General features: G+C 44.9%; 2 protein-coding genes across 6 annotated transcripts in view; one reads left to right on the top strand and one right to left on the bottom strand.

Moving 5' to 3' along the window:
- The window catches only part of GPR137C (G protein-coupled receptor 137C), a 66,604-nt gene extending 42,977 nt beyond the window's left edge, over window positions 1–23,627 (top strand). Inside the window, exon 8 of one of the 3 annotated variants that reach the window (XR_007774614.1) lies at window positions 22,576–23,627. The gene's annotated coding sequence lies outside the window, so the exon portion shown is untranslated. Of the gene's footprint in view, window positions 1–1,515; window positions 2,696–22,575 lie in introns of those variants that run through there. The other 2 variants (XR_007774612.1, XR_007774617.1) reach the window with 2 other exon arrangements.
- The window catches only part of ERO1A (endoplasmic reticulum oxidoreductase 1 alpha), a 39,132-nt gene that overhangs the window by 7,860 nt on the left and 7,637 nt on the right, over window positions 1–23,635 (bottom strand). For 2 of the 3 annotated variants that reach the window (XM_050954709.1, XM_050954707.1), the window contains exons 2-9: window positions 20,776–20,895; window positions 19,294–19,377; window positions 12,603–12,641; window positions 12,080–12,156; window positions 11,918–11,991; window positions 10,289–10,409; window positions 3,377–3,423; window positions 1,362–1,373 (exon numbers count right to left, since the gene is read on the bottom strand). In XM_050954709.1, the coding sequence (XP_050810666.1) occupies window positions 1,362–1,373; window positions 3,377–3,423; window positions 10,289–10,409; window positions 11,918–11,991; window positions 12,080–12,156; window positions 12,603–12,641; window positions 19,294–19,377; window positions 20,776–20,895 (574 nt within the window). The remainder of the gene's footprint in view (window positions 1–1,361; window positions 1,374–3,376; window positions 3,424–10,288; window positions 10,410–11,917; window positions 11,992–12,079; window positions 12,157–12,602; window positions 12,642–19,293; window positions 19,378–20,775; window positions 20,896–23,635) is intronic. The other variant, XM_050954708.1, reaches the window with a different exon arrangement.

Below are 23,635 nucleotides of genomic sequence, written 5' to 3'. Positions count from 1 at the left end.
GCGCTCTCAGCTTTGAAGGCAATAGGAGCTGAGGGCATTTTGGCATCTCACAGGAGCGAGCCATTGAAAACATGATATGGGTGCTAGCTGCTATTGCCTTTCAGTGATGCTGGCTGTTTAGGTTCCTGTGAAAATCCCCACTCTTATGGCATTACTTCACGTAAAAGCAGCTTCCTCTGCCATAGCAGAACTAGCATTAACAGAGGCACAAAACACACCACCGCCCCGTCCAGGTTTTATGGGATAGGGTTTTGAAAAGCACCAGGGGGCTTGTCTACACAGCCAAAAAAAAAGACCCAAGGCAGCAAGTCTCCGAGCCCAGGTCAACTCCCTCGGGCTGCGCAGCAAAGAACAGCTATGCAAACGTTCAGGCTCTCGCTGGCGCCTGGGCTCTGAAATCCAGCAAGGGGAAACAGTCCCAGAGTCTGGGCTCCAGCCCGAGCAACTAACCTGCTATTTTTAGCCCCCCAGTTGATCCAGGAACCTGTGCACCTAAAACTCTTTGGCTCTTTTGAAAACCCCATCCAAAGGCTGTTAGCCTCAAGGAGGGGGCATGTTCTCTTTAGGAGTCGCAGAGATTCCTAGATTCCAAGGCCAGAAAGAACCATTGCGAACATCTAGTCTGATCTCTTGTATAACACAAGTCAGAGAACTTCTCCTTCCCCAAATAATTCCTACAGCAGATTATTTTAGAATAATAATTATTGGAGATTACTTATCTCCTAGAGCTGGAAGGGACCTTGAAAGGTCATTGAGTCCAGCCCCCTGCCTTCACTAGCAGGACTAAGTACTGATTTTTGCCCCAGATCCCTAAGTGACCCCCTCAAGGATTGAACTCACAACCCTGGGTTTAGCAGGCCAATGCTCAAACCACTGAGCTATCCCTCCCTCCTATAAAAACATCCAGTCTTCATTTCAAAATGGGCAGTGGCAGAGAATCCACCAGGGCTCTTAATTCGTTGTTCCTGTGGTTAATTATTTGCACAGTTAAAAGTTTACACCTTATTTCCAGTCTGAATTTGTTTAGCTTCAACTTCCAGCCATTGGATTGTTAGACCTTTCTCTGCTAGGTTGAAGAGCCTGTTGTTATAGATTTGTTCCCCCTGTAGATACTTACAGAGTGGTTCAGTCACCCCTTAACTTTCTCTTTGTTAAGCTAAGCAGATAGTAGCTATAAAGCTAAATAGATCCATGCAAGAGAAACTGAACACAGGAAGATTTCAAGACTATTCCCATTTTCGCTGGAATAATTACTGTGCTAGCCTGGCAGATCGTGGAAGCAGAAGAGGAAGAGGCAAAAGTTCTGTATCCATTTCTGCTGTGGTCAGGAAAAAACAAAAAAAACAACACAAGTCACTCACCATCATTATCTCCTGGGAGGAAAAAAAACAACATAAATTACGTCACTAGAATTAATTCCAAAGTGCAAAGACTATTCGGATATTGTTAAATTGGCTAAAACAAGAGAATAAATAGTGTTAGCTGGTTTAAAAGCCTTCTATATGTGCATGACAGATTATCTCAAGCCGGCACAGTAAAGGTACGAGATGAGCAGAGTGCTTTGAAAGAATCTGACTAGGACGGAAGTAACTGCTACAAGGTATTAAGATCACTCCCCAGGGCTTTGAGGGAAGAAAAATGATCGTGGGATTAGTAAGCACAGGACTGGAAGGTAGGTGACCTGCTTTCCTCTTTCACCTCTGCCACAGACTTCCCACGTGACTTCGGTAAATTATTTAGGGACCTATCCAAAGCCCATTCATGTCTAAAGGAAGACTCACATTGACCTCAATGGGTTAATCTTTGCATACCTCATCTGCAAAATGGGGATTTCTCCACTTAGCTTCCCACGTGGACAAGACAAAGCTGAAGTTACACATACAGTACAATGAGATCATCAGAAGGTGGCACTCTTATTTTATTTTCCTTTGTCTATTTTGTCCAGCTACACTGCTCTCATTTTATTCATGTGTTAATCAAAGAATGAATTGCAGGAGCTTTCGCGGACAGAATTCAGATTCTCGTGAAAACCCAGTCCCTAGACTTGTCTTTTGCTAACTCTTAATATGGTGGCGATAAGCTGTCAACACAGATACCTTGACTGCTGCAATTGGGCAAATATTTTTTCAGGCTTTCAAACGTAAGAGCTAGCATGACCAATGGGGTTAGATTTCAAAGGAAGAGAAGAGAGGTGGTGTAGTCTAGTGAATAGGGTATTAGATTGGGTTTCAGGAGACCTGGGTTCTAATCCCAACTCTGCAACTGAGCAGCTGCATGTCCTGGGTCACTTCACCTCTCTCTGACTCTGCTCTCCTTGCCACCCTTTGACCATCTTGACTATTTAGATCATAACTCGTAGGGCAGGGTCCATCTCTTACTAGATGTTTGTAAAGACGCTAATACAATGGAGGCCTTATTTCATAGGGACGTTTTCAAATGTCCTTGGCATCTTCAAGTATAAAAAGTGAGTGCCCATAAACCAATCCTGTTCCCAGTCAACGTCAAAGCTCACATTGATTTCACTGGTGCTGACTCAGACCGTTTTCCCTGAGCTGTTACATGCAAAAACATCCTCCCTCCGCAATGCCCTTTATGGTCAGTGGCGTAGCCAGGTTTTAACAGCAGGGGGAGCAAGCAAACATAAAAAAAGCGCCCCCCTTGGCTCCTCCTCCGGCCACGCCATGCCCCCTCCCCCCCTTGACTGGCTCCTCCAGCCATGCTGCGCCCCCCTGTCCACGCCGCCCGCCTCCCCCCCATGGCTGTACAGGGAGGCTGGCAGAAGACGGAGGTACGAGGGGAGGTGAAGGGGAGGGAAAGGCAGAGGCATGGGGTACATGGGGTATGGAGCTTGGGGAGGGGTTACTGGGGATGGGAGTGGGCTGGAGTCCCCGGGGCTCTCTGTGCAGCACCAGCCCCGCTCAGCACTGGCCCCACCTCTCCGGGGGTGGGGGAAGAAGGCAGCGAGCCCCGCCAGGCGCGGTCCGAGCAAGCTGCTTCCACACCAGCCTGCCGCAGCCGCCCACCCCATGGCTCCTTCAGCCGTGTTGCTGGCAGTGCTGGCCGGCAGGCGCCGTTTCTGCCCTGTGATCAGCTGTCTCCCTCCTGCTGGGAGGGAAAGCTGATCGGCGGGGGCAGGGCAGAAGCCGGGCAGGCCGTTCAGAGCGGAGTCCGTGAGGCGCCACTTTTTAAAAATGTGGGGAGGAGAAGCAGCTGCTTCTGATGCATCCCACTAGCTACGCTACTGCGCACGGTTCTAGGCTTGAGCTAAATCATTTTTCTTTTTCATTCATAGAGCCAGCATAAATAGCTTTCATCATTAACGCCACCAAAACTCGTGGGCTGCCAAATAGCTTAGTGGGACGAATAAATGACTCACCGCTGCCAGAAGCCAAGGGATTTAAAGGTCTTTCTATGGTCCGAGGCCTAAGAGACAAAATAATTTAAATAGGTAATATGTAACAGCCACTTGGCTCTGCAAAAACATTCATGAAAGTCAAACAACCCAGACTGGCGTTGAACTGTTTCCTCTGCCCATACAGATTTCAAGGTGGCGGCAACATAGAAAAGAGGGGAATTGTGCCCCATTTGGATTTTCTTTTATGCATTACCAAAAATATAAAAAAAATCCTTTTGTTACACTCTGATGTGCCTCACAACAGCAAGCCCAGAACACAAGGAAATTGAAGCAAGACACACAGGCTGGTGCTCAATCAACACATGTAATAACCGTGAACCGGTTAAGTCAGCAACAGTCTGAACAAAACATAACAGCAGTCAAAAGAGCAGGTATGTAGCAGCAGGCTTGGAGTAACCCCACACATACTCAACGCTACTCACCCCCAGGAGCAGAAACTAGAACACCAAGTTCAGAAAGCAATAAGCAGGAGGGCAAAACGCCCGCAGGCGCACGCACGCGCACACAGAGTTTCCTTCTCTTCTCCCCAGAAGTTCAGCAGTACCTTGTCAGAGGCACCAGGTGATCCTGTAGGTTATACCTCGGATTCAGCTCAACTTCCCCAACTGGCCACATGACATAGTCACACACAGAAAGGAGCGTCCTCCTCCCTCTCCACTCCCCTGTCAGTAGGCAGTATCTCTCTCGCTGGTTAACACATTCTCCGTGTGATAAACACACTTGCCACACTCTGTACCCTGGAACCCGCAACATCATGCCACGAATATCAAAAACACCTCCAGACCCTTGCCTAACATACACCACGTGTCCAAGATAGAATGCATGGAGTTGTGCATGGGTACGCTTTCTGAAACTCACGTATTTCCTAGTCATATCAGCTTTGAGGATGGCAAAGAGGTGGGATGAACCTTTTCTGTCAGCATACACAAGTTGGCCCTCATAGATCAGCTGAAGAGATGATAGAAAGGGGTTTCTACAGTACAATCATGAGGTGAAGGCTAGGACTATAACAGGGTTTAAAAGAGAACTGGATAAATTCATGGAGGTTAAGTCCATTAATGGCTATTAGCCAGGATGGGTAAGGAATGGTGTCCCTAGCCTCTGTTTGTCAGAGGGGGAGATGGATGTCTGATGCAGTCTCTCCGCTTTCCCATTTCCTTGCAGAGGGTACGCAGCAAATTTATAATGTACTGTACCGATCCTCGCCAGAACTCTTCAAACTCTTGATACAAAGTGTCCCATGATCTGAAACAAGGCTCCCTAGTAGGCCAAACATTGCAAATTAAGTGCTTAGGCAAGAAACGAGCTCCTTTGAGGTGCCTTATGAATTTATGAATGCAAAGGAGTCATGTCAGAAATACTCCATAACTGTCAACAGCGTGTAACCACGCAGTGCAACTGAGGGGCCAATAATATCTACTGCAATTCTCTGCCATGGTGTGTCTATGACTACTGGTTTCAGAGGGGCTGGAGGAGTGTTGTTCTATGCATTGTGCATGCTGAGCCTGCCTTCATCTGACGCTCAATGTCTGAGTGCAGCCCTGGCCACGTAGCATCAATATTGTGACAAAGTTCCTCCTCTACCTTGGTGGTTCCTGCGCTTATTGGCAGATTTGTGCACTTCAGTGATCTTCCCCTCTGATGGAACCCACAGTCTGGGTCAACTCCTCCTGTATCTGATTAGGAGTTAGGAGGTTTGGGGGGAACCCGGGCCCGCCCTCTACTCCGGGTTCCAGCCCAGGGCCATGTGGATTGCAGCTGTCTATAGTGCCTCCTGTAACAGCTGCATGACAGCTACAACTCCCTGGGCTACTTCCCCATAGCCTCCTCCAAACATCTTCTTTATCCTCACCACAGGACCTTCCTCCTGGTGTCTGATAACACTTGTACTTCTCAGTCCTCCAGCAGCACAGCCTCTCACTCTCAGCTCCTTGTGCTTCTTGCTCCCAGCTCCTCACATGCACTTCCTCTCCTCTGGCTCTCCGCCGCCTGACTGGAGTGAGCTCCTTTTTAAACCCAGGTGCCCTGATTAGCCTGCCTTGATTGGCTGCAGGTGTTCTAATCAGCCTATCTGCCTTAATTGGTTCTAGCAGGTTCCTGATTACTCTAGTGCAGCCCCTGCTCTGGTCACTCAGGGAACAGAAAACTACTCATCCAGTGACCAGTATATTTGCTCTCTACCAGACTCCCATACCCACTGGTTTGGGTCTGTCACAATATGCATTTGTTCCTTCATGTGTAACTTCCAAATGTCCTTCACGGGCCACATTGTTTGTCGCAATGCTGCTGGGACAATCACCTGGGCTTCTCTGCATACGATATGTTGAATAGCACATGTCTTCACCATGAGCTCAGAACAAATTTTGTAGAATGTAGATAAAGTTCTCTTAAGAAGCGGGTCCATTCAAGCCCCCTGTACAGCATGTACCATCTTGCACAGTTTTGCATCAGTGGTCTGCCCTAGTTCAACGGGCAGATCTTTCAGTAAAAAATATCGGGTGTACTTTGCTGTTTCTGCACACAAGGGCTCCAACGCAGCAGAATTTCTCAAATGAACATCAGCAAGCGAATGACGTCCTCCTTTGATACGCACCAACGTCAAGTCTTACTGCTGCAACTGAAGAAACCACTGCTGAATGTGAAGCTGCAGCAGTCAATCACTTTATGATAGATTTGCCAAAGAGGCAAATGATCAGTTTCTAATGTAAAATGTCTCCCCACTAAGTAGACTTTGAACTGTACAATGGCAAAAACCATGCCAAGAATTCTCGCTCCATCTGGGAATATTTTGGTTCCATTGGGATGAGAGTATGGGAGGCAAATATAACCAGCCATCCCTCCTGGAGCAGAACTAGGCCCAGTCCTCAATTGCATGGATCAGACTGAATCACTACTGCCTTCTTTGGATCAAAATAAGCATATGACTGGATACTACAGAGGGCTTGACTCGAGGTTTCAAAGGCCTGCTTTGCCTCTTCAGTCCAAACCAACTGGCCCTGGGTTAAACCCCACAGTGGCTTAGCAAAGGTACTAACATGGGGCAGAGTATGACCACCTCCGTTTCAAGGTAGGCCAAGGACCAAACGTAAACTGCTACCATCTGTGGGAAATGGTAGCCAAGCAACAGCTTGTAGCCATTCAGGTGCCAGTTTCACACCATCAGCTGACAGAGATCGCCCTAGAAAATCTACACCATCTTTTGCAAAATGGCACTTGGCACATTTAACTTTATGCCAGCTTGTTGGAGTTGGGTTAGCCCTGGTCCAGAACAGCATTATGCTCAGGAGGACTCTTAGCAACCATGAGAATGCCATCCAAATATCAACATGCAACCTAGATATTATCAAGGAGCTGAGACACCAGTCTCTGAAATATCTCAGGAGCACAGACTCACCCAAAAGGGAGTTGTTGATAGCAGTACCTCCCAAATGACATGCTGAAAGTCAATAACAACTGCAAACTTTCTACCACAGGTATTTGCTAATGACCAGATCGGTTATCCAACAGATTGAAAATCCAGGATTTACTCAGCAGGTCACCTCTTTGAAGGTTGGCAATTAAAACTACTCACGTTTCACATACTTATTAAGTGCCCTAAAATCTATGCACAGTCAAATGTCATCATTCTTCTTGTATCTGATCACCTTGGGGGGAAGGGGGCTCTATTTCCATAGGACCTTCCACCTCCCGCATGATACTGTTATCTTTCATGTGCTGCTTGGATCTTGTCAAAAAATGCAGGAGGTACATGACATGCAGGTGATACAAAGGGCTTGGCATTTGAATCCAGCTGGAGAGAGTGCGCATATCCCATTGAGAGAACATCATCACCATTAAATAAATCATGTTCTCTCTGAATGGTACATTGGGTATCCCCTTCTATTCTAGCCAACATAACCACACCCAAGGTGTCCTGTGCAAATTCCTGCATAATACCACACTAAGCACAGATCACAGGACAACAATGGAACGGCATTCGCAGAAGCACCTTTACCAATGTAAAACTTTGCAGCCTTTGTAGAACACACAGCTCCACTCACTGTCTGCAAAGCATACAAATTCCAAGCTTTTATCGCCACTGTAGTCAGGTAAATGGCCAGATTATGAACTAACCCAGAGGGGAGAACATTAACGTCAGCACCCTTCTCCACCATGCACTTCAGCGGTGAACCACTAATTTCTACAATATGGGATACCCGCTCCAGCACCTTGCCACACGAGAAGACTATATCAAAGGAAACATCAAGGTCCTCGGTAAAGGCAGTCTCCTGCGGCTCCACATTTACAGAATGTACCCGTCATTGTGACCCTGTGTACCATGGCACACCACCTGAAAGTGTCCTTCCTTCCCACAAGCCCAGCACTTAGCAGTTGTAGCCAGGCAGGCAGGAAAACTGGCCACGTGACCCGTACTACCGCAGCAGAAATAGTGAGGCTGGAAACTTTCACGCCCGGCTGACACCAGAGTGTGGGAGTAGGTAGTGCTGTACGACCGGGCGACAGAAGTAGAAAGAACAGCTGACGGGTTAAGTGTAGACCAGAGGTGGGCAAACTACGGCCCGTAGGCCACGTCCAGCCCACAGGACCCTCCTGTCCGGCCCCTGAGCTCCTGCCCCGGGAGGCTCACCCCGGGCCCCTCCCCTGCTGTTCCCCCTTCCCCGCAGCCTCCGCTCACGGTGCCACCACCACAACGCTCTGGGTGGCGAGATCTTGGGGCAGCGCAGCTGCAGAGCCTGGCCTGACCCAGTCTCTGTGCTGCGCGGTGCATGGCAGGCTCCAGCCAGGCAGCACGGCTGTAGCACTGCCAGCCACCGGTGCTCTAGGCAGCGCGGTAAGGAGGCAGGGAGCAGAGGGGTTGGAGAGGAGTTTGGGGAGGGGAGGGTCAGGGAGCAGGGCAGTCAGAGGGCAGGGAACAGGGGGTTAAATGGGGGCAGAGGTCCCGGGGGGGCCGTCGGGGGGGTGGATGGGACAGCAGGGGGCAATCAGGGGTAGGAGTTCCGGGGGCAGTCAGGGAGAAGAGGTGGTTGGATGGGGCAGGGGTCCGGGGAGCAGGGCAGTCAGGAATGAGAGGAGGGGTTGGATGGGGCAGCAGGGGGCAGTCAGGGGTGGAGGTTCCCGGGGGGGACAGGGAGCAGGAGGCTTGGATGGGGCAGGAGTCCTTGGGTGTTGTCAGGGGGCAAGAAGCGGGCAGTAGGAGGGTGGACGGATAGGGATCAGGGGCCAGGCCACGCCTGGCTCTTCAGGAAGGCACAGCCTCCCCTAACAGGCCCTCCATGCAATTTCCAAAACCCAATGCAGCGCTCAGGCCAAAAAGTTTGCCCACCCCTGGTGTAGACACAAGGATAGCAGCAATCAGAGACACAGAACCCTTTCAGCCTGAGCACCCTCGAATACTTCACTCTTAGCAACTGTGGCATCAAAAGCTAAGAGTTCTAGCATCTTTGGCCAAAAACCATTCTCCCAGGAGGTCACTGGCTACACCAATCATAACGTTCCCAAAATTCATAATCCTAGGCCACCTGCTGCACACAACATGCAAACTTGCGTATGGTTTTGTTGAGCTGCTGGCAAACTTGAAAAAACATTTTCCTCTTTAGCAGAATAGAATCTCCAGTCCCATTGAGATGCTGCACAGCCACATCAAAGAAGGACATGGGCTCCGGGAGTTCATCATAAGTATAAATGCCATCATGGCACTAAGCAGTTCTGCAGCAAGGGTAATCTAGCCACATTGGAGTGTTGCAGGATCTGCACACAGTTCCAAAAATTCCAGACACAGTATCGCCAGTTAACAGGTGAAGAATGTGTAGGCAGCGTGGGCCGCAGAATAGAAACACTTGTGGCCATAATGTTACACACCTATATACCACAGAACAGCAATCCCAAATCATGCGGAAATTGAAGCAAGACACATAGGTAGGTGGTCAATCAGGACATGTAATAACCATGGACCGGTTAAGTCAACCACACTCTGAACAAAACATAACAGTCCAATTGGAAGATATGTAGCAGCAAGCCCTGAGTAACTTCACACAGCCAATGCTACGTGTGTCACGTGCGTGCGTGTGTGCACACACTCACACAAAAACTGGAACACTGACGCAGGAACCAGGAAGCTAACAGCAATAGCATGCAATAAGCAGGAAGGCAACACAACACACAAACACACCTTTGAAAAACCATGAATGTCAAATCTGGTCTTGCCTAGTTTGCTGGAGGACTCAGACATGCCTACCGGGCACTCCCAGCCTTTCACTAGAAGGAAGTGGTGACAAATCTTCAACAAAGCCATTACCTCCCCACTGTACAAGGCCAACACACACAGATTTAATGACTCTGGGGATGAGTCACTGCAGTAGTTAATGGTGATGCGATTCCACAGAAAAGATTGCCCCAGATCCTCTCAGAGTTTCAACAATCCCCAGATTGTAGCAATCCACCTTCCAGCAGATACAGGAGCTTGGCCATGGCTCCTTCAAGACACATCAGTACCACCCAGCGAGTCACAAGGATTAGTGGAGAGCAATGGGAAGGAATCCCTCTCTTCTGCAGCTGAAGACCCTGTCTGTGCAGGGTTCTTAGCCAGCCTGGGACCAAGGGGTGATGCTCAGATCCTACCATATGGCATTGCAGCAACTGCCATGCCTTTAATCAGCAACGACATTGATTGGTGTGACCAGGAAAAAGATAGCTAAAAATATTACAAACAAATCCTGAAGACAAGAATGGACATTTTCCAACAACATTCACAGAACCTCCCCTACTTAAACTTCCCCCACAAATTCTAAGACAATTGTTTTCATCTGATCAAATGTATTTGGCCGCAATTAGTAGTAACCAAAGCACACAGAGAGACTCTCTCAAACCACATACTTGAAACAGTTCTCCTCGTAAATGCTGTTCCAGATCTTCCACGCCTCTGGTCCTTTGTAACCCGTGTAGCGTTCAGGATTCAGGAGTAAATCCACATACTCTGCATCAGGAGACTGTATATCTGTGGAGGGAAGGCCTTAGTTGAGGATAAAAGGAAGCGAAGAAACTACATACTCAAGGCCAGATTTTGCCACCTTGACTCACGCTGAGTAATACCATCTTCTCTGAACAGGGGGACCAGAGAGCAAGTGTGAAAAATCAGGACACTTCTTTTTTTCGGGGAAGGTGGGGTATAGTTGCAGATATAAGACAAAGCTCCTAATATCAAGATGTCGGGTTACCCTTGTAGCCCCTCTGAAAGCAATAGGAACATATTGAAAGAGGAGTATTAAATGAGTAAGGTTTCAGAATCTGGCCCTTAACAACCAACATGTAGGCTATGTCCACACACAGCAAGGGAAGCTGTGACTGTAACACAGGTAGGTACACCCATGGTAGCTTTAATCTAGCTAGCACAGGTAACAACTGCAGCATGGTCTTCAGCCCAGTCTGGTAACTTGAGCATGTACCCAGAACCAGGGCACCGGGGAATGTTAGCCTATTGCTACTCGTGCTAGCACAGGTGCATCTACCTGTGCTACAATCACACCTTCATTTGCAGCATAGACACACCCTTACCTGTCTTCTAGTTTCAAGTCTGAACCACACTGTGAATCCACTGAAAACCCTCCAAAATGAAAGTTAAAACCTGTGTGTCTGCTCGGAAGCCTGAAACATTTGTGTTCCAAAGATAGATAGTTGCCACTTTAATGAAACTGCAAAGATCAATGGGCATATTTTTACAGAAAGGAGCCTGCATGACACAACACGTGTACATGCACACACCCTGTTACAGGGACACAGTTTTCCAGCACTCAGTACTGCCAGCTGGAATGTTTCCAGTTGCAAAGGAGTCTATGAAGTACAGAGTATTTCACTTTGGCCTGGTCTACACTTGTTAGACTGACATAGCATGGGACTCAAGGAGGTGAAAAATTCACACCCTTGAGCACTGGGGACAGATAGCTCAGTGGTTTGAGCATTGGCTTACTAAACCCAAGGTTGTGAGTTCAATCCCTGAGGGGGCCATTTGGGGATAGGCCCTGCTTTGAGCAGGGGGTTGGACTAGATGATCTCCTGAGGTCCCTTCCAACACTAATAATCTATGATACTCATGTAGCTAAGATCTAACCCCTGGTGTAGAATGCTTCCATTGCTCTAGCTACTGTCACCTAGGAAGGTGGAGTTCCTACAGTAACAGGAAAATCCCTTCTGTGGCTATGGGAAACATCTACACAACAGCATTACAGTACCACTGCTGAAGCACTCTTAGTGTAAACATGGACTTCGTCTCAACCATTACAGAGTTAAGGCATATGGAAAGTCAGGTTTACCACTGCAGCAAATTTGACAAGGAATAGTTCTTCTTGCATCTCTTCAAAAAAGTACAAATAAAGATTAAACACAAAGAATTCAAACTCATTAGTATATTATTCCACAGCTTAAATTTTTACAAAGATTTCAGACTTCGCAATCAGCCTTTGTTTAAATATCATCACAAAATCATTCACACTAGACAGAGCCTCATACCATCAGCTTCACAAAAGTTGTCTGAAGAATCTTCATGCTGGGTCCACTGAAGCATGGCTCGCTGGGTTTCCTCGCTACAGAGAATAAAGGTAAAGAGAGTTTGAGAGTCAATATTCATTTTTCTTTATGACAAACATAATGATTTATTGAATGAAATTATACCTCAAAGATTCATTAACGGCACCAAGTCTCTTAGCCTCCTCACATTCTCCAACATGTTTACTGGCTTCTTCTGAATACTAGAAGGCAAAGAGGAAATAGCTGATTTTCTGCATTTAAAATCCTTCCCCAAATCCATTAAAGCATTTCGTCTGATTTTCAAAGATGCTAGGCACCTACAGCTCACAATTGTCTGTCAATATTTCATCTTAACCTGTATTTCTACAAAAGGAGCAGGGTATTTGAAGATGTTTAGAGGCCCATGCAATTGTAGTGATCACTTTGAATTTCACCTCAAAAGTCCCCACTGGCAATTTCTGAAACTCCAACAACTTAGTTGTTTTGAATGGGAAGTAGTTTTATGAGCATTGTGACATTAAAAAGGGGCAATATTCTAAACAGCAGTTGTCAGGAGGAACAGAGGTTATTTGTGGTACACTTTATGTCAACCTCATTAGAGAGGTTTGTATCAGCTGTAGTGAAATTTAACAGTCACATGTCATACCATTCATAAAGACACACATACCTTATAGCTTGCAGATTCAGTTCCACCAGGGACTTCGTTCTGAAATGCAAGATATAAAACGGAGACATGTTTTGTCCATCGTGCTGATGTGGTCTTCTAGTCTAATTTCAGGAAACATTAGGAAACTGACCAAAAATCTTTCAATAAAAGTAGGTATTCACCCACGAAAGCTCATGCTCCAATACATCTGTTAGTCTATAAGGTGCCATAGGACTCTTTGCTGCTTTCAATAAAATTAGTTAGAGGGGCAACGTGGTTTTAGGATTAAGGCACTGGACTGAGATTCAAGAGATCTCGGCTCAAATCTTAACTCCTCCCTAGAACCAGTGGGCGGGGCATTCACTCAGGCCAGGGCTTTATAAAGCTGCGCACAAGCGACCAGGGAGCTTAGCGAACAGGAGCTGCTAACAGGGAGTTTTGCAAGGGAGTTTGGAAGGGGAGTAGGAAGGGAGGGGGCTCCCTTGTTGGTCTCATCTGTGACCCATTGGTCCGTTGAACCCATAACCTGAGCCACATCGAAAACCCTTCTGTTCACAGCAAAGAGGAGCGGACAGAGAGCTGTAGACAGGAATTTGAGACTTTGACAGAGGGAGGCTTAAAATGGTGAGGAGGACCCGTAACACCTGTGCCAGCACTGCTTCTGTCTCCTCCACCTGCGCCTGTAGCCAGACAGAGCACCAAAGCATGGATGCTTTTACCCAGATTCTGGTGTGGGCTTGCAAAGACTGTAATTTGCAATTTCCACTTACTGATATCCAGGCTGGGGGTGGCATCCAATGTGAAAGGTGCCTACTGGTGGAATCTCTCAGGCAGCAGGTGGGAGAGCTACAGGAGGAGGTGGCCTGGCTGAGGAACATCTATGTCCATGAGCAATTCCTGGACAGTATCCATGTGGAGACAGCTGATGGTGCTGTCCCAGTTGACGGGACTACTGACACTGCAGTGGAAGAGGAGATGCCTCAGGGTGTACCTGACACACCAGTGGAGGAGGAGGCTCAGGGTGTACACGGCCAGCTGGTTACTTCTAGCAGCGGGCAGTGCTCCACCGCTGCTGCGAACCCTCCTGTTGTGGTAAAAGATACAGCAGAGAAGAAATCACCCCCAACAGTTAAGGGGGTGAAGTCTCGTACCCCTAAGGCTGGGAGGTCTGCTGCCACCACTGATAAGAAACGTAGGGTAGTGGTGGTTGGAGACTCTCTGCTGAGGGGGACGGAGACACCCATCTGTCGCCCTGACCGTTCATCCCGGGAGGTATGCTGCCTGCCAGGGGCCCGTATCCGAGATGTTACAGAGGCTTTGTCGAGGATTATCCGGCCTTCTGACTACTATCCCATGCTACTCATCCATGTGGGCACAAATGATACTGCGAGGTGTGATGCTGAGCAGATCAAGAGTGACTACAGGGCTCTGGGAGTACGGGTTAAGGAGTTTGGAGCGCAGGTGGTATTCTCTTCCATTCTTCCTGTTGAAGGTAGGGGTCCGGGCAGAGACAGATGCATTGTGGAGGTGAATGCCTGGCTGCGAAGATGGTGTCGCCAGGAGGGCTTTGGCTTCCTCGACCACGGGATGCTACTTGAGGAAGGACTGCTAGGAACAGATGGCGTTCACCTTTCGAAGAGAGGAAAGGCCTTATTCGCGCACAGACTGGCTAACCTGGTAAGGAGGGCTTTAAACTAGGTTCGACGGGGACAGGTGAGCAAAGCCCACAGGAAAGTGGGGAAGAAGACCTGGGAGATGGGTTGGAAGCAGGAGGGAGCACGGGCTATAATGGCAGAGAGGAAGGAGGGTCAGGGCAAAGCTGGGAGACAAAATCAAACAAGTATCTTAGATGCCTTTATACAAATGCAAGAAGTATGGGTAATAAGCAGGAAGAACTGGAAGTGCTAATAAACAAATACAACTATGACATAATTGGCATTACTGAAACTTGGTGGGATAATACACACGACTGGAATGTTGGTGTGGATGGGTATAGTTTGCTCAGGAAGGATAGACAGGGGAAAAAGGGAGGAGGTGTTGCCTTATATATTAAAAATGTACACACTTGGACTGAGGTGGAGATGGACATAGGAGACGGAAGGGTGGAGAGTCTCTGGGTTAGGCTAAAAGGGGTAAAAAACACAGGTGATGTCGTGCTGGGAGTCTACTACAGGCCACCTAATCAGGTGGAAGAGGTGGATGAGGCTTTTTTCAAACAACTATCAAAATCATCCAAAGCCCAAGATTTGGTGGTGATGGGGGACTTCAACTATCCAGATATATGTTGGGACAATAACACCGCGGGGCACAGACTATCCAATAAGTTCCTGGACTGCATTGCAGACAACTTTTTATTTCAGAAAGTTGAAAAAGCTACTAGGGGGGAAGCTGTTCTAGACTTGATTTTAACAAATAGGGAGGAACTTGTTGAGAATTTGAAAGTAGAAGGAAGCTTGGGTGAAAGTGATCATGAAATCATAGAATTTGCAATTCTAAGGAAGGGTAGAAGGGAGTACAGCAGAATAGAGACAATGGATTTCAGGAAGGCGGATTTTGGTAAGCTCAGAGAGCTGATAGGCAAGGTCCCATGGGAATTAAGACTGAGGGGAAAAACAACTGAGGAGAGTTGGCAGTTTTTCAAAGGGACGCTATTAAGGGCCCAAAAGCAAGTTATTCCAATGGTTAGGAAAGATAGAAAATGTGGCAAAAGACCACCTTGGCTTACCCTTGAGATCTTGCGTGACCTACAAAATAAAAAGGCGTCATATAAAAAATGGAAACTAGGGCAGATCACGAAGGATGAATATAGGCAAATAACACAGGAATGCAGAGGCAAGATTAGAAAAGCAAAAGCACAAAATGAACTCAAACTAGCTATGGGAATAAAGGGAAACAAGAAGACTTTTTATCAATACATTCGAAGCAAGAGGAAGACTAAGGACAGGGTAGGCCCACTGCTCAATGAGGAGGGGGTAACAGTAACGGGAGACTTGGAAATGGCAGAGATGCTTAATGACTTCTTTGTTTCGGTCTTCACTGAGAAGTCTGAAGGAATGTCTAGTATAGTGAATGCTTACGGGAAGAGGGTTGATTTAGAAGAGAAAATAAGCAAAGAGCAAGTAAAAAATCACTTAGAAAAGTTAGATGCCTGCAAGTCACCAGGGCCTGATGAAATGCATCCTAGAATACTGAAGGAGTTAATAGAAGAGGTATCTGAGCCTCTAGCTATTATCTTTGGGAAATCATGGGAGACGGGGGAGATTCCAGAAGACTGGAAGGGGGCAAATATAGTGCCCATCTATAAAAAGGGAAATAAAAACAACCCAGGAAACTACAGACCAGTTAGTTTAACTTCTGTGCCAGGGAAGATAATGGAGCAGGTAATCAAAGAAATCATCTGCAAACACTTGGAAGGTGGTAAGGTGATCGGGAATAGCCAGCATGGATTTGTAAAGAACAAATCGTGTCAAACTAATCTGATAACATTCTTTGATAGGATAACGAGCCTTGTGGATAAGGGAGAAGCGGTGGATGTGATATATCTAGACTTCAGTAAGGCATTTGATACAGTCTCGCATGATATTCTTATAGATAAGCTAGGAAAGTACAATTTAGATGGGGCTACTATAAGGTGGGTGCATAACTGGCTGGATAACCGTACTCAGAGAGTAGTTGTTAATGGCTCCCAATCCTGCTGGAAAGGTATAACAAGTGGGGTTCCGCAGGGTTCTGTTTTGGGACCGGTTCTGTTCAATATCTTCATCAACGATTTAGATGTTGGCATAGAAAGTACGCTTATTAAGTTTGCAGATGATACCAAACTGGGAGGGATTGCAACTGCTTTGGAGGACAGGGTCAAAATTCAAAATGATCTGGACAAGTTGGAGAAATGGTCTGAGGTAAACAGGATGAAGTTCAATAAAGATAAATGCAAAGTGCTCCACTTAGGAAGGAACAATCAGTTTCACACATACAGAATGGGAGGAGACTGTCTAGGAAGGAGTATGGCAGAAAGAGATCTAGGGGTCATAGTGGACCACAAGCTTAATATGAGTCAACAGTGTGATACTGTTGCAAAAAAAGCAAACGTGATTCTGGGATGCATTAACAGGTGTGTTGTAAACAAGACACGAGAAGTCATTCTTCCGCTTTACTCTGCGCTGGTTAGGCCCCAACTGGAGTATTGTGTCCAGTTCTGGGCACCGCATTTCAAGAAAGATGTGGAGAAATTGGAGAGGGTCCAGAGAAGAGCAACAAGAATGATTAAAGGTCTTGAGAACATGACCTATGAAGGAAGGCTGAAGGAATTGGGTTTGTTTAGTTTGGAAAAGAGAAGACTGAGAGGGGACATGATAGCAGTTTTCAGGTATCTAAAAGGGTGTCATCAGGAGGAGGGAGAAAACTTGTTCACCTTAGCCTCCAATGATAGAACAAGAAGCAATGGGCTTAAACTGCAGCAAGGGAGATTTAGGTTGGACATTAGGAAAAAGTTCCTAACTGTCAGGGTAGTTAAACACTGGAATAGATTGCCTAGGGAAGTTGTGGAATCTCCATCTCTGGAGATATTTAAGAGTAGGTTAGATAAATGTCTATCAGGGATGGTCTAGACAGTATTTGGTCCTGCCATGAGGGCAGGGGACTGGACTCGATGACCTCTCGAGGTCCCTTCCAGTCCTAGAGTCTATGAGTCTATGAGTCTATGAGATCTCCTGTGTGATTAATAGATTCCACAGTCAGAAAGGACCATTGTGATCACCTAGTCTGACCTCCTGTATAGCGCAGGCCATAGAACTTCCCCAAAATAATTCCTAGAGCAGAGCTCTTAGAAAAACATCTCACCTTGATTGAAAAATTGTCAGTGATGGAGGATCCACCACCACCCTTGGTCAATTGTCCCAAAGGTTAATTACTCCCACTGTTAAAAATGTACGTCTGATTTCCAGTCTCAATTTATCTAGCTTCAAATTCCAGCCTTTGGATCGTGTTATATGTTTCTCTGCTACACTGAAGTGCCCACTATTAAATATTTGTTCCCCATGTAGGTAGGTATAGACCGTAATCAACTCACCTCTTAACATTCTCTTTGTTAAGATAAATATATTGAGCTCTTTGAGTCTATCACTATAAGTCATGTTTTCGATTCCTTTAATCATTCTCATGGCTCTTCTCTGGACCCTCTCCAATTTATCAACATCCTTCTTAATCGCAGGCATTTCCTTTAGGGCCTTATTCTCATTTACATTTAGGCTCCTCTCTACTGCCATAGTAGTGCAAGGGGGCTTAGCGTACACCAGAATCAGGCCCCAAGTCTCTTTGTACCTCAGTTTCCCTATTCTCTCAAAAGAGAATAATAATGCTTGCTTTCTTATCCCATAGGGATGCTGGGAGGCTAATTCATTAACATTTGTGAGGCATTCAGATATTATGGGGGGAGTGCCACAGAAAAACCAGTAAGAAATTAATATTCATGTCTTTTTGGGAGAGGGGGAAGAAGGGAGATGGAATTAGCCAAATGTAGCAGAATACACAGTATGTGTGAGTGAGTGGTAATTCTTCCTGAACTAGACTGTTTTAAAGTGTTACATCAGCTGGTATATTTCCTGTTAATCAGGCCTCCTCACCTCTATATTTGAGATGTTACAACATGGCTATCGAGGGAAGAAAAGCCCATTCTCTTCCTAGGCAAGCTTACTTAAATGCACACTGTGCTTTTTAAGGATACGTGAAAATTATCTAAATAGGATCAGCTCATACCAGGCAGCCTTCTACCTTTAGAGTACTGTATTCTTTTAACTGCTTTCATCCAGGGTGGATTTGATTTAAATCACTAGTCAGGAAGACTCGATTTAATCATGGATTTCTACATAAAAGTGCATTATTGTTGGTTGTTACAACCTTAATACATATTCTTCACAACTCAAGAGATAGATGTAGGTTTCATTTTTAGAAGGTACACACTATACATTTTTAAACAGTGATATATTTTGAAAACTTTTCAGATTAGTTCTACAGCTATTATCAAAAAATGAATGTTTGTTTGGTTATTTCATTTACCAAAAGTAATTAAAGCAGATATTTATGAAGTCTTTGGGAGGTGAACTATCTCCAATTCAACAGGTTAATCATTAATATTTGGAGGATTTTCTTGCCATGCGGTACTAGGAGGAGAACATCATGAGACAGACATCTACATTTTTTTAATTTAACTAAAAGAACAACATTATGTATTCTGGATTTTTTTCTTCAACAGCAAACATATAATATTTTAACAAAAAAGCATATGTCCCTTGCTTTTCACACTTATCTCCAGACCTCTCCTCCTTGTCCAGATCTATTCCGCCCCCAACAATCTTCTATTCACTGAACTTTTTGAAACTCTGCACTTATCTGTATAAACCTGATCAGAAAGCTACAATTGTGTTAGCTACAGTAAGCAAAAGCAAGGATTGCTGTCCTCTGTAAAGATTGGCTAAAGAAGAAACAAGTTACTGTGGCCAGATTTGTAAAGGTATTTAGGCATTGCTGTGCACAGCCTTGCAACACTTAGCCGATTTAGGAGCTAAGTCTCATTTTCATTGACTGTCAATGGGATTTTGGCTCCTAAATGCCTGAATCCCTTTTGAAAAAGAGACTTAGGGGTTGAGATGCTGGCCAGAGCAGCAATGCTTAAATACCATTACAAATCTGGACCTGAACACATTCGTGTACTTACAGATGCACAAGGCTTTACTGCGCAGTCTCTTATCCCACAGTGACTGCTGTCATTCCAAAAAGGGCAAGGTTTCTTTAGGTTTACCTATAAAGAATTATATATAAAAAATAATTACATATTATACAAATCCACATAACCAAGCCAACGATATGAACCACAGCCTAATATAACAACACTTGTTACCTTTGAAGTAGATCTAAGCCATAACTTTTGCAATAATTCTCATTTAAGGTGTAACTCAGCACATAGCAATCCACCCTTTTATAAAGGCTTAAGTGACGCATGGCCCATGCTCTGGCTTTCTACACAGGAGTGAACTTCACGACTGGTGAAAATGATTCAGGATAAACTTTTGTACTTCTCTCTGTTTTCAGTTGAGATGACCTTACAGATGATGTTAAATACGGTGACATTAAAGATTTCAGACATTTGGTAGCGCATTTTTCAGGGCCTTTCTTAGATGCTCCTGGGCCTAGAGCAGATTCTCAATTACCCCCTTTCCTGCCTCAAAATATCAACCTCCAAGTAGTGCTCTCCTAAACAACCCTAACATGTAATGATTTTATTTAAACAGTAATAGGGGGAGGCATAGCTCAGTGGTTTGAGCCTTGGCTTGCGAAACCCAGGGTTGTGAGTTCAATCCCTGAGGGGCCATTTAGGGATCAGGGCAAAAATCTGTCAGGGAGTTGGACTAGCCTGATGACCTTTCCAACCCTGATATTCTATGATGAATATACTCAAACACTGCCTCATGTTTGACTCCCCAGGTAGAAAGGTTTTTTAAAAGCACAAATGGCCAAATTCTGCACTCACTTACAGTCAGTGCTTAATTTGTAATGAAAGAGGTGCCAGGGCTCAAGCAATTTTTTTACATTCATCACTGATGCAGCAAGCCCAGAGGTGCTGGGGCTATGAGCTGCCAAACCTAGACATGCCAGGACTGTCCTGGCACAAATTCAGCCCTGCTTATATTCATGCAACTCCAGCCAGGTTATTATGGGTGTAATCGCAGGCAGAATTTGGCCTGTAAAGGACCAGTTTAATAAAAACTGGATAGACGTTATAATGACCAATTCGCTTGGTCTTGTTAAGTGTCTCTTCGTGTGTACAAACAAAATATTGTTCTCACTGCACAGCTTTTGCCCCAGCAAATATTTTCCAAACTTCACCTGGCATAAAAACCACTTCCTTGCTCTACCACTAAAGCCTTTAAGGGGAAAAAGTGCTTCAGAAGCAATTCTTAAAATTTGATATAATTTATTTGACTATATTGCCTCAAATTAAGGTTCTCCGAATAGTATGAAAGTCTGAATTGTTATGATCATGTTCCTAAAACAAGAATACATGAATTAAAAGATAATTGATAACTTATATGGAGGAGATTTAAAACACAAAAAACACAAAAAAAACCACAAAAACACATTACTTATCTAGTCCCGACATATTTTTGGCAATGAATATAATTTTCTAATATGAAAATACCTTGTAATGTCTAAAGTAGTCACTTTCCAGAAGTTTATTTAATCTAGGAAAAAGCTTGTTGTTGTTAAATGTATCTATGGTTTCAACATCACAGGTGCAATCATCTAAGTAACCAGTGACCTGTTGAATAAAGAATAAAATATGACACATAATATGAACAAAATATAGGATCTATTTTTAAGTACAATGCACAATATTTAATACAAAACGTCTTCCCAGACTTTTCCTAAGAGGCTAACAGATAAGGAGGTTAATGAGAATTAACAAGCATCAACCTTGCTGTACTGGCTTGGTATTTTTTATTTTTTTAGACACAGCTTTGAGAACTGTCTTGTGCCTTTTTCAATTTATCTTGGTGTCTGTAAATCTCTGTGGAGGAATGCCCTTTCTCCAAAACTTATTCATAGTTGGCATACTGCTGAAGAGCTGATATTTCATGAATATTTCACTCTTTTTAAAAAACTTAGCTTCTGATTGAAACATTTGACTAAGTTGTATTATTACACATACACTCTTGTTCTGTCTACAAAGCACACATAAATACACTCCTTTGGCCACACAGATTGTATATGTACAATTTTAGGGCCTGATCCAGCAAGACGCTGAATGCCCTGAACTTTAACGGAACTATACCAATGGCAATTGCCTACCTAGGTTCTTATAGGACAACAATCCCTGTAGCATCACAGGCCTGGTCTACACTCGTAGTCTGGATGGACCCTCAGTATTGTAAGGAGTGCCAGTCCCCTGCATCAAGACCAATTAAGCGATAATAATACCTCCATCAGAACTCACAACGACCAAAATAAAGTCCCATTAAACCACTTTATTAAACCATTTTTAGGCAACTGTGTTGCTGCCATTTTACTTGCTTTAATCAAAACTGGACAAAATGTGATGGAATCTCTTCTGCCATCGATTACAGAGATCCAAGAAAATATTCGTGTTAAATCTAGTTTAAAAAGCCAACATTTCTTGCATCATTCCAAAGCAACTCAGTGGGCTGTGTTGTTGCTGAGTGCTTTTTTAAGACCGCATGAGAAGACAGATTCATTTGTGGTCTTACTGCACGCAGATTGCTGGCTCAAAGAGGAAGTTGCACAATGTCAAATAAGTAGACAGAGTAAGAAGTAAACAACTCAGCGTTAAAACACCTGAGCCGAAATACTCTCAGCACCCAACCCTTTACATTATGTTGGTGACTTATATAGCATTTTGGCACATCAGTCCAACATATAGCAATGTGGCATTATACAGTGTTGGGTAATATTACAGTTTTGGAAATTCAAGGACTTAAAGACCAAGAAGGACTTTATATTTAAATAGATAGATTAGTTTATGAAGTGAATATCCACAGGAAGCTTGTTACAGTTTATTATAATAGGTTCCCTTGACCCTGTCCTTCAACACCTATCAAAAATAGCAGAACCCTATAGCACATAACCATTTACACGCACAGACAAAATATTAGTTCATTCTCCAAAATTTCTGATCATGTCAAATCTCAGCTCCCTCTTCATTGTACTGGAAGCAAAGCTGCAGGCAGAGGCAGAAGGAGAGGATAATGGAAAACAGAGGATCCTTACAGGCGTCAAGGTTGGTGACAGCTAAGTGTAAATTTGTAATGGTGTTGTTCTAGCGATTGCCAGGGGGTGACAGGAATAATACTATAAGAGAAGCAAGGAACAAAGTAAATATGGAGCTATATAGACAGCAGAATTTTGTTGTTGTTTTCAAGGACTTCTTGTTAATTCTCTTCTCTCCCTTGCAAGTAATTCAGTCTTGGTCCTTATTTTTCAGGCACTCATCAGCTTGGCCCAGGATACCTAAAGATCCGGGATGAGGGCTACAGAAATAAGTCTGCTCCTCAGGCCCAAATGAACTGTGCAAAGTAGGATAAATCTCTTCTGTTTGGGGGACTGAGCTTTCTCAGGGGCTGGTCCCAGACTGAGGAATGAAATCCCACAGGAGCAAAGTACCACCATCAACCTTCCTACATTCCACTCCCAGGGAAGGCACACTTCTTTGCCCTGCCTTCTCTGGGGCAAACATGGAGCAGCATGGACACCTACCAGATTATTTTAAAAAATATACTTTTACAAATTATTGTTGGGAAAGGGAAGAATGAAAGAATGAGCCAGGCAAGAGATGCTAATCACCTCACTTGAAGACTTCTGTAAGGCACTCTGATAACTACACGAAGGGCACATACACATCTGAACAGAACAGTGCTAATCACCACTGAGGCAATTAAACACCTTCTTGCTCCCTTCCCCCACCCCCAAAAGGGACAGGGGGCAATGGAACACTTTCCTCCTAGACAGTGGTTAAACAAGGAGAGAAAGAATGGATGGAACAATTAGCACCCTTCAGGAAAAGCTCCAGATGACTGACTTTGCAATGGCCTAGTCTGCTGGCTGAGGAATAAGGAGCCCAGTCTCCAAACCTGAATCTCTCCTATTGTGCGTCAGTACTGTGGAATTGACTCCTTTAAAGAAATCATTTGGGCAACCTGGACCACAGTCGAGGCTTGCAGAACTCAGTGGAAAGGGAAGTCTACATTACCATGCTAGCACTCCTGCTTCCCCATAAACAATGTATTTTTGTTATAAGACTATGGTTCTATGTTTGGTTTTGAAGTCTCCTGTTTTACAAAGCAAACCTAGTACTATTTCCTACACCTGACCTCATGTTTTCAGTATAAACATTGACATTTCCAGCCCTACAATTCTACGATTCTGTAATTGGGAAACTGAAGGCGTTTTGCATTGCAATTGCTGTAAAATTAAGAGCTCAGAAATTAAGTTTATCACAAGGCCAAGCCACCCAATTAAAAAAAATTAACTGACTAATCTCTAGT

This window comes from Gopherus flavomarginatus, chromosome 5 (genome assembly GCF_025201925.1).
Source record: "Gopherus flavomarginatus isolate rGopFla2 chromosome 5, rGopFla2.mat.asm, whole genome shotgun sequence".
In the NCBI taxonomy this organism is placed as follows: Eukaryota; Metazoa; Chordata; order Testudines; family Testudinidae; genus Gopherus; species Gopherus flavomarginatus.
The sequence above is the reverse complement of the archived record's forward strand: the minus strand, read 5'-3'. Positions and strand labels throughout refer to the sequence as shown.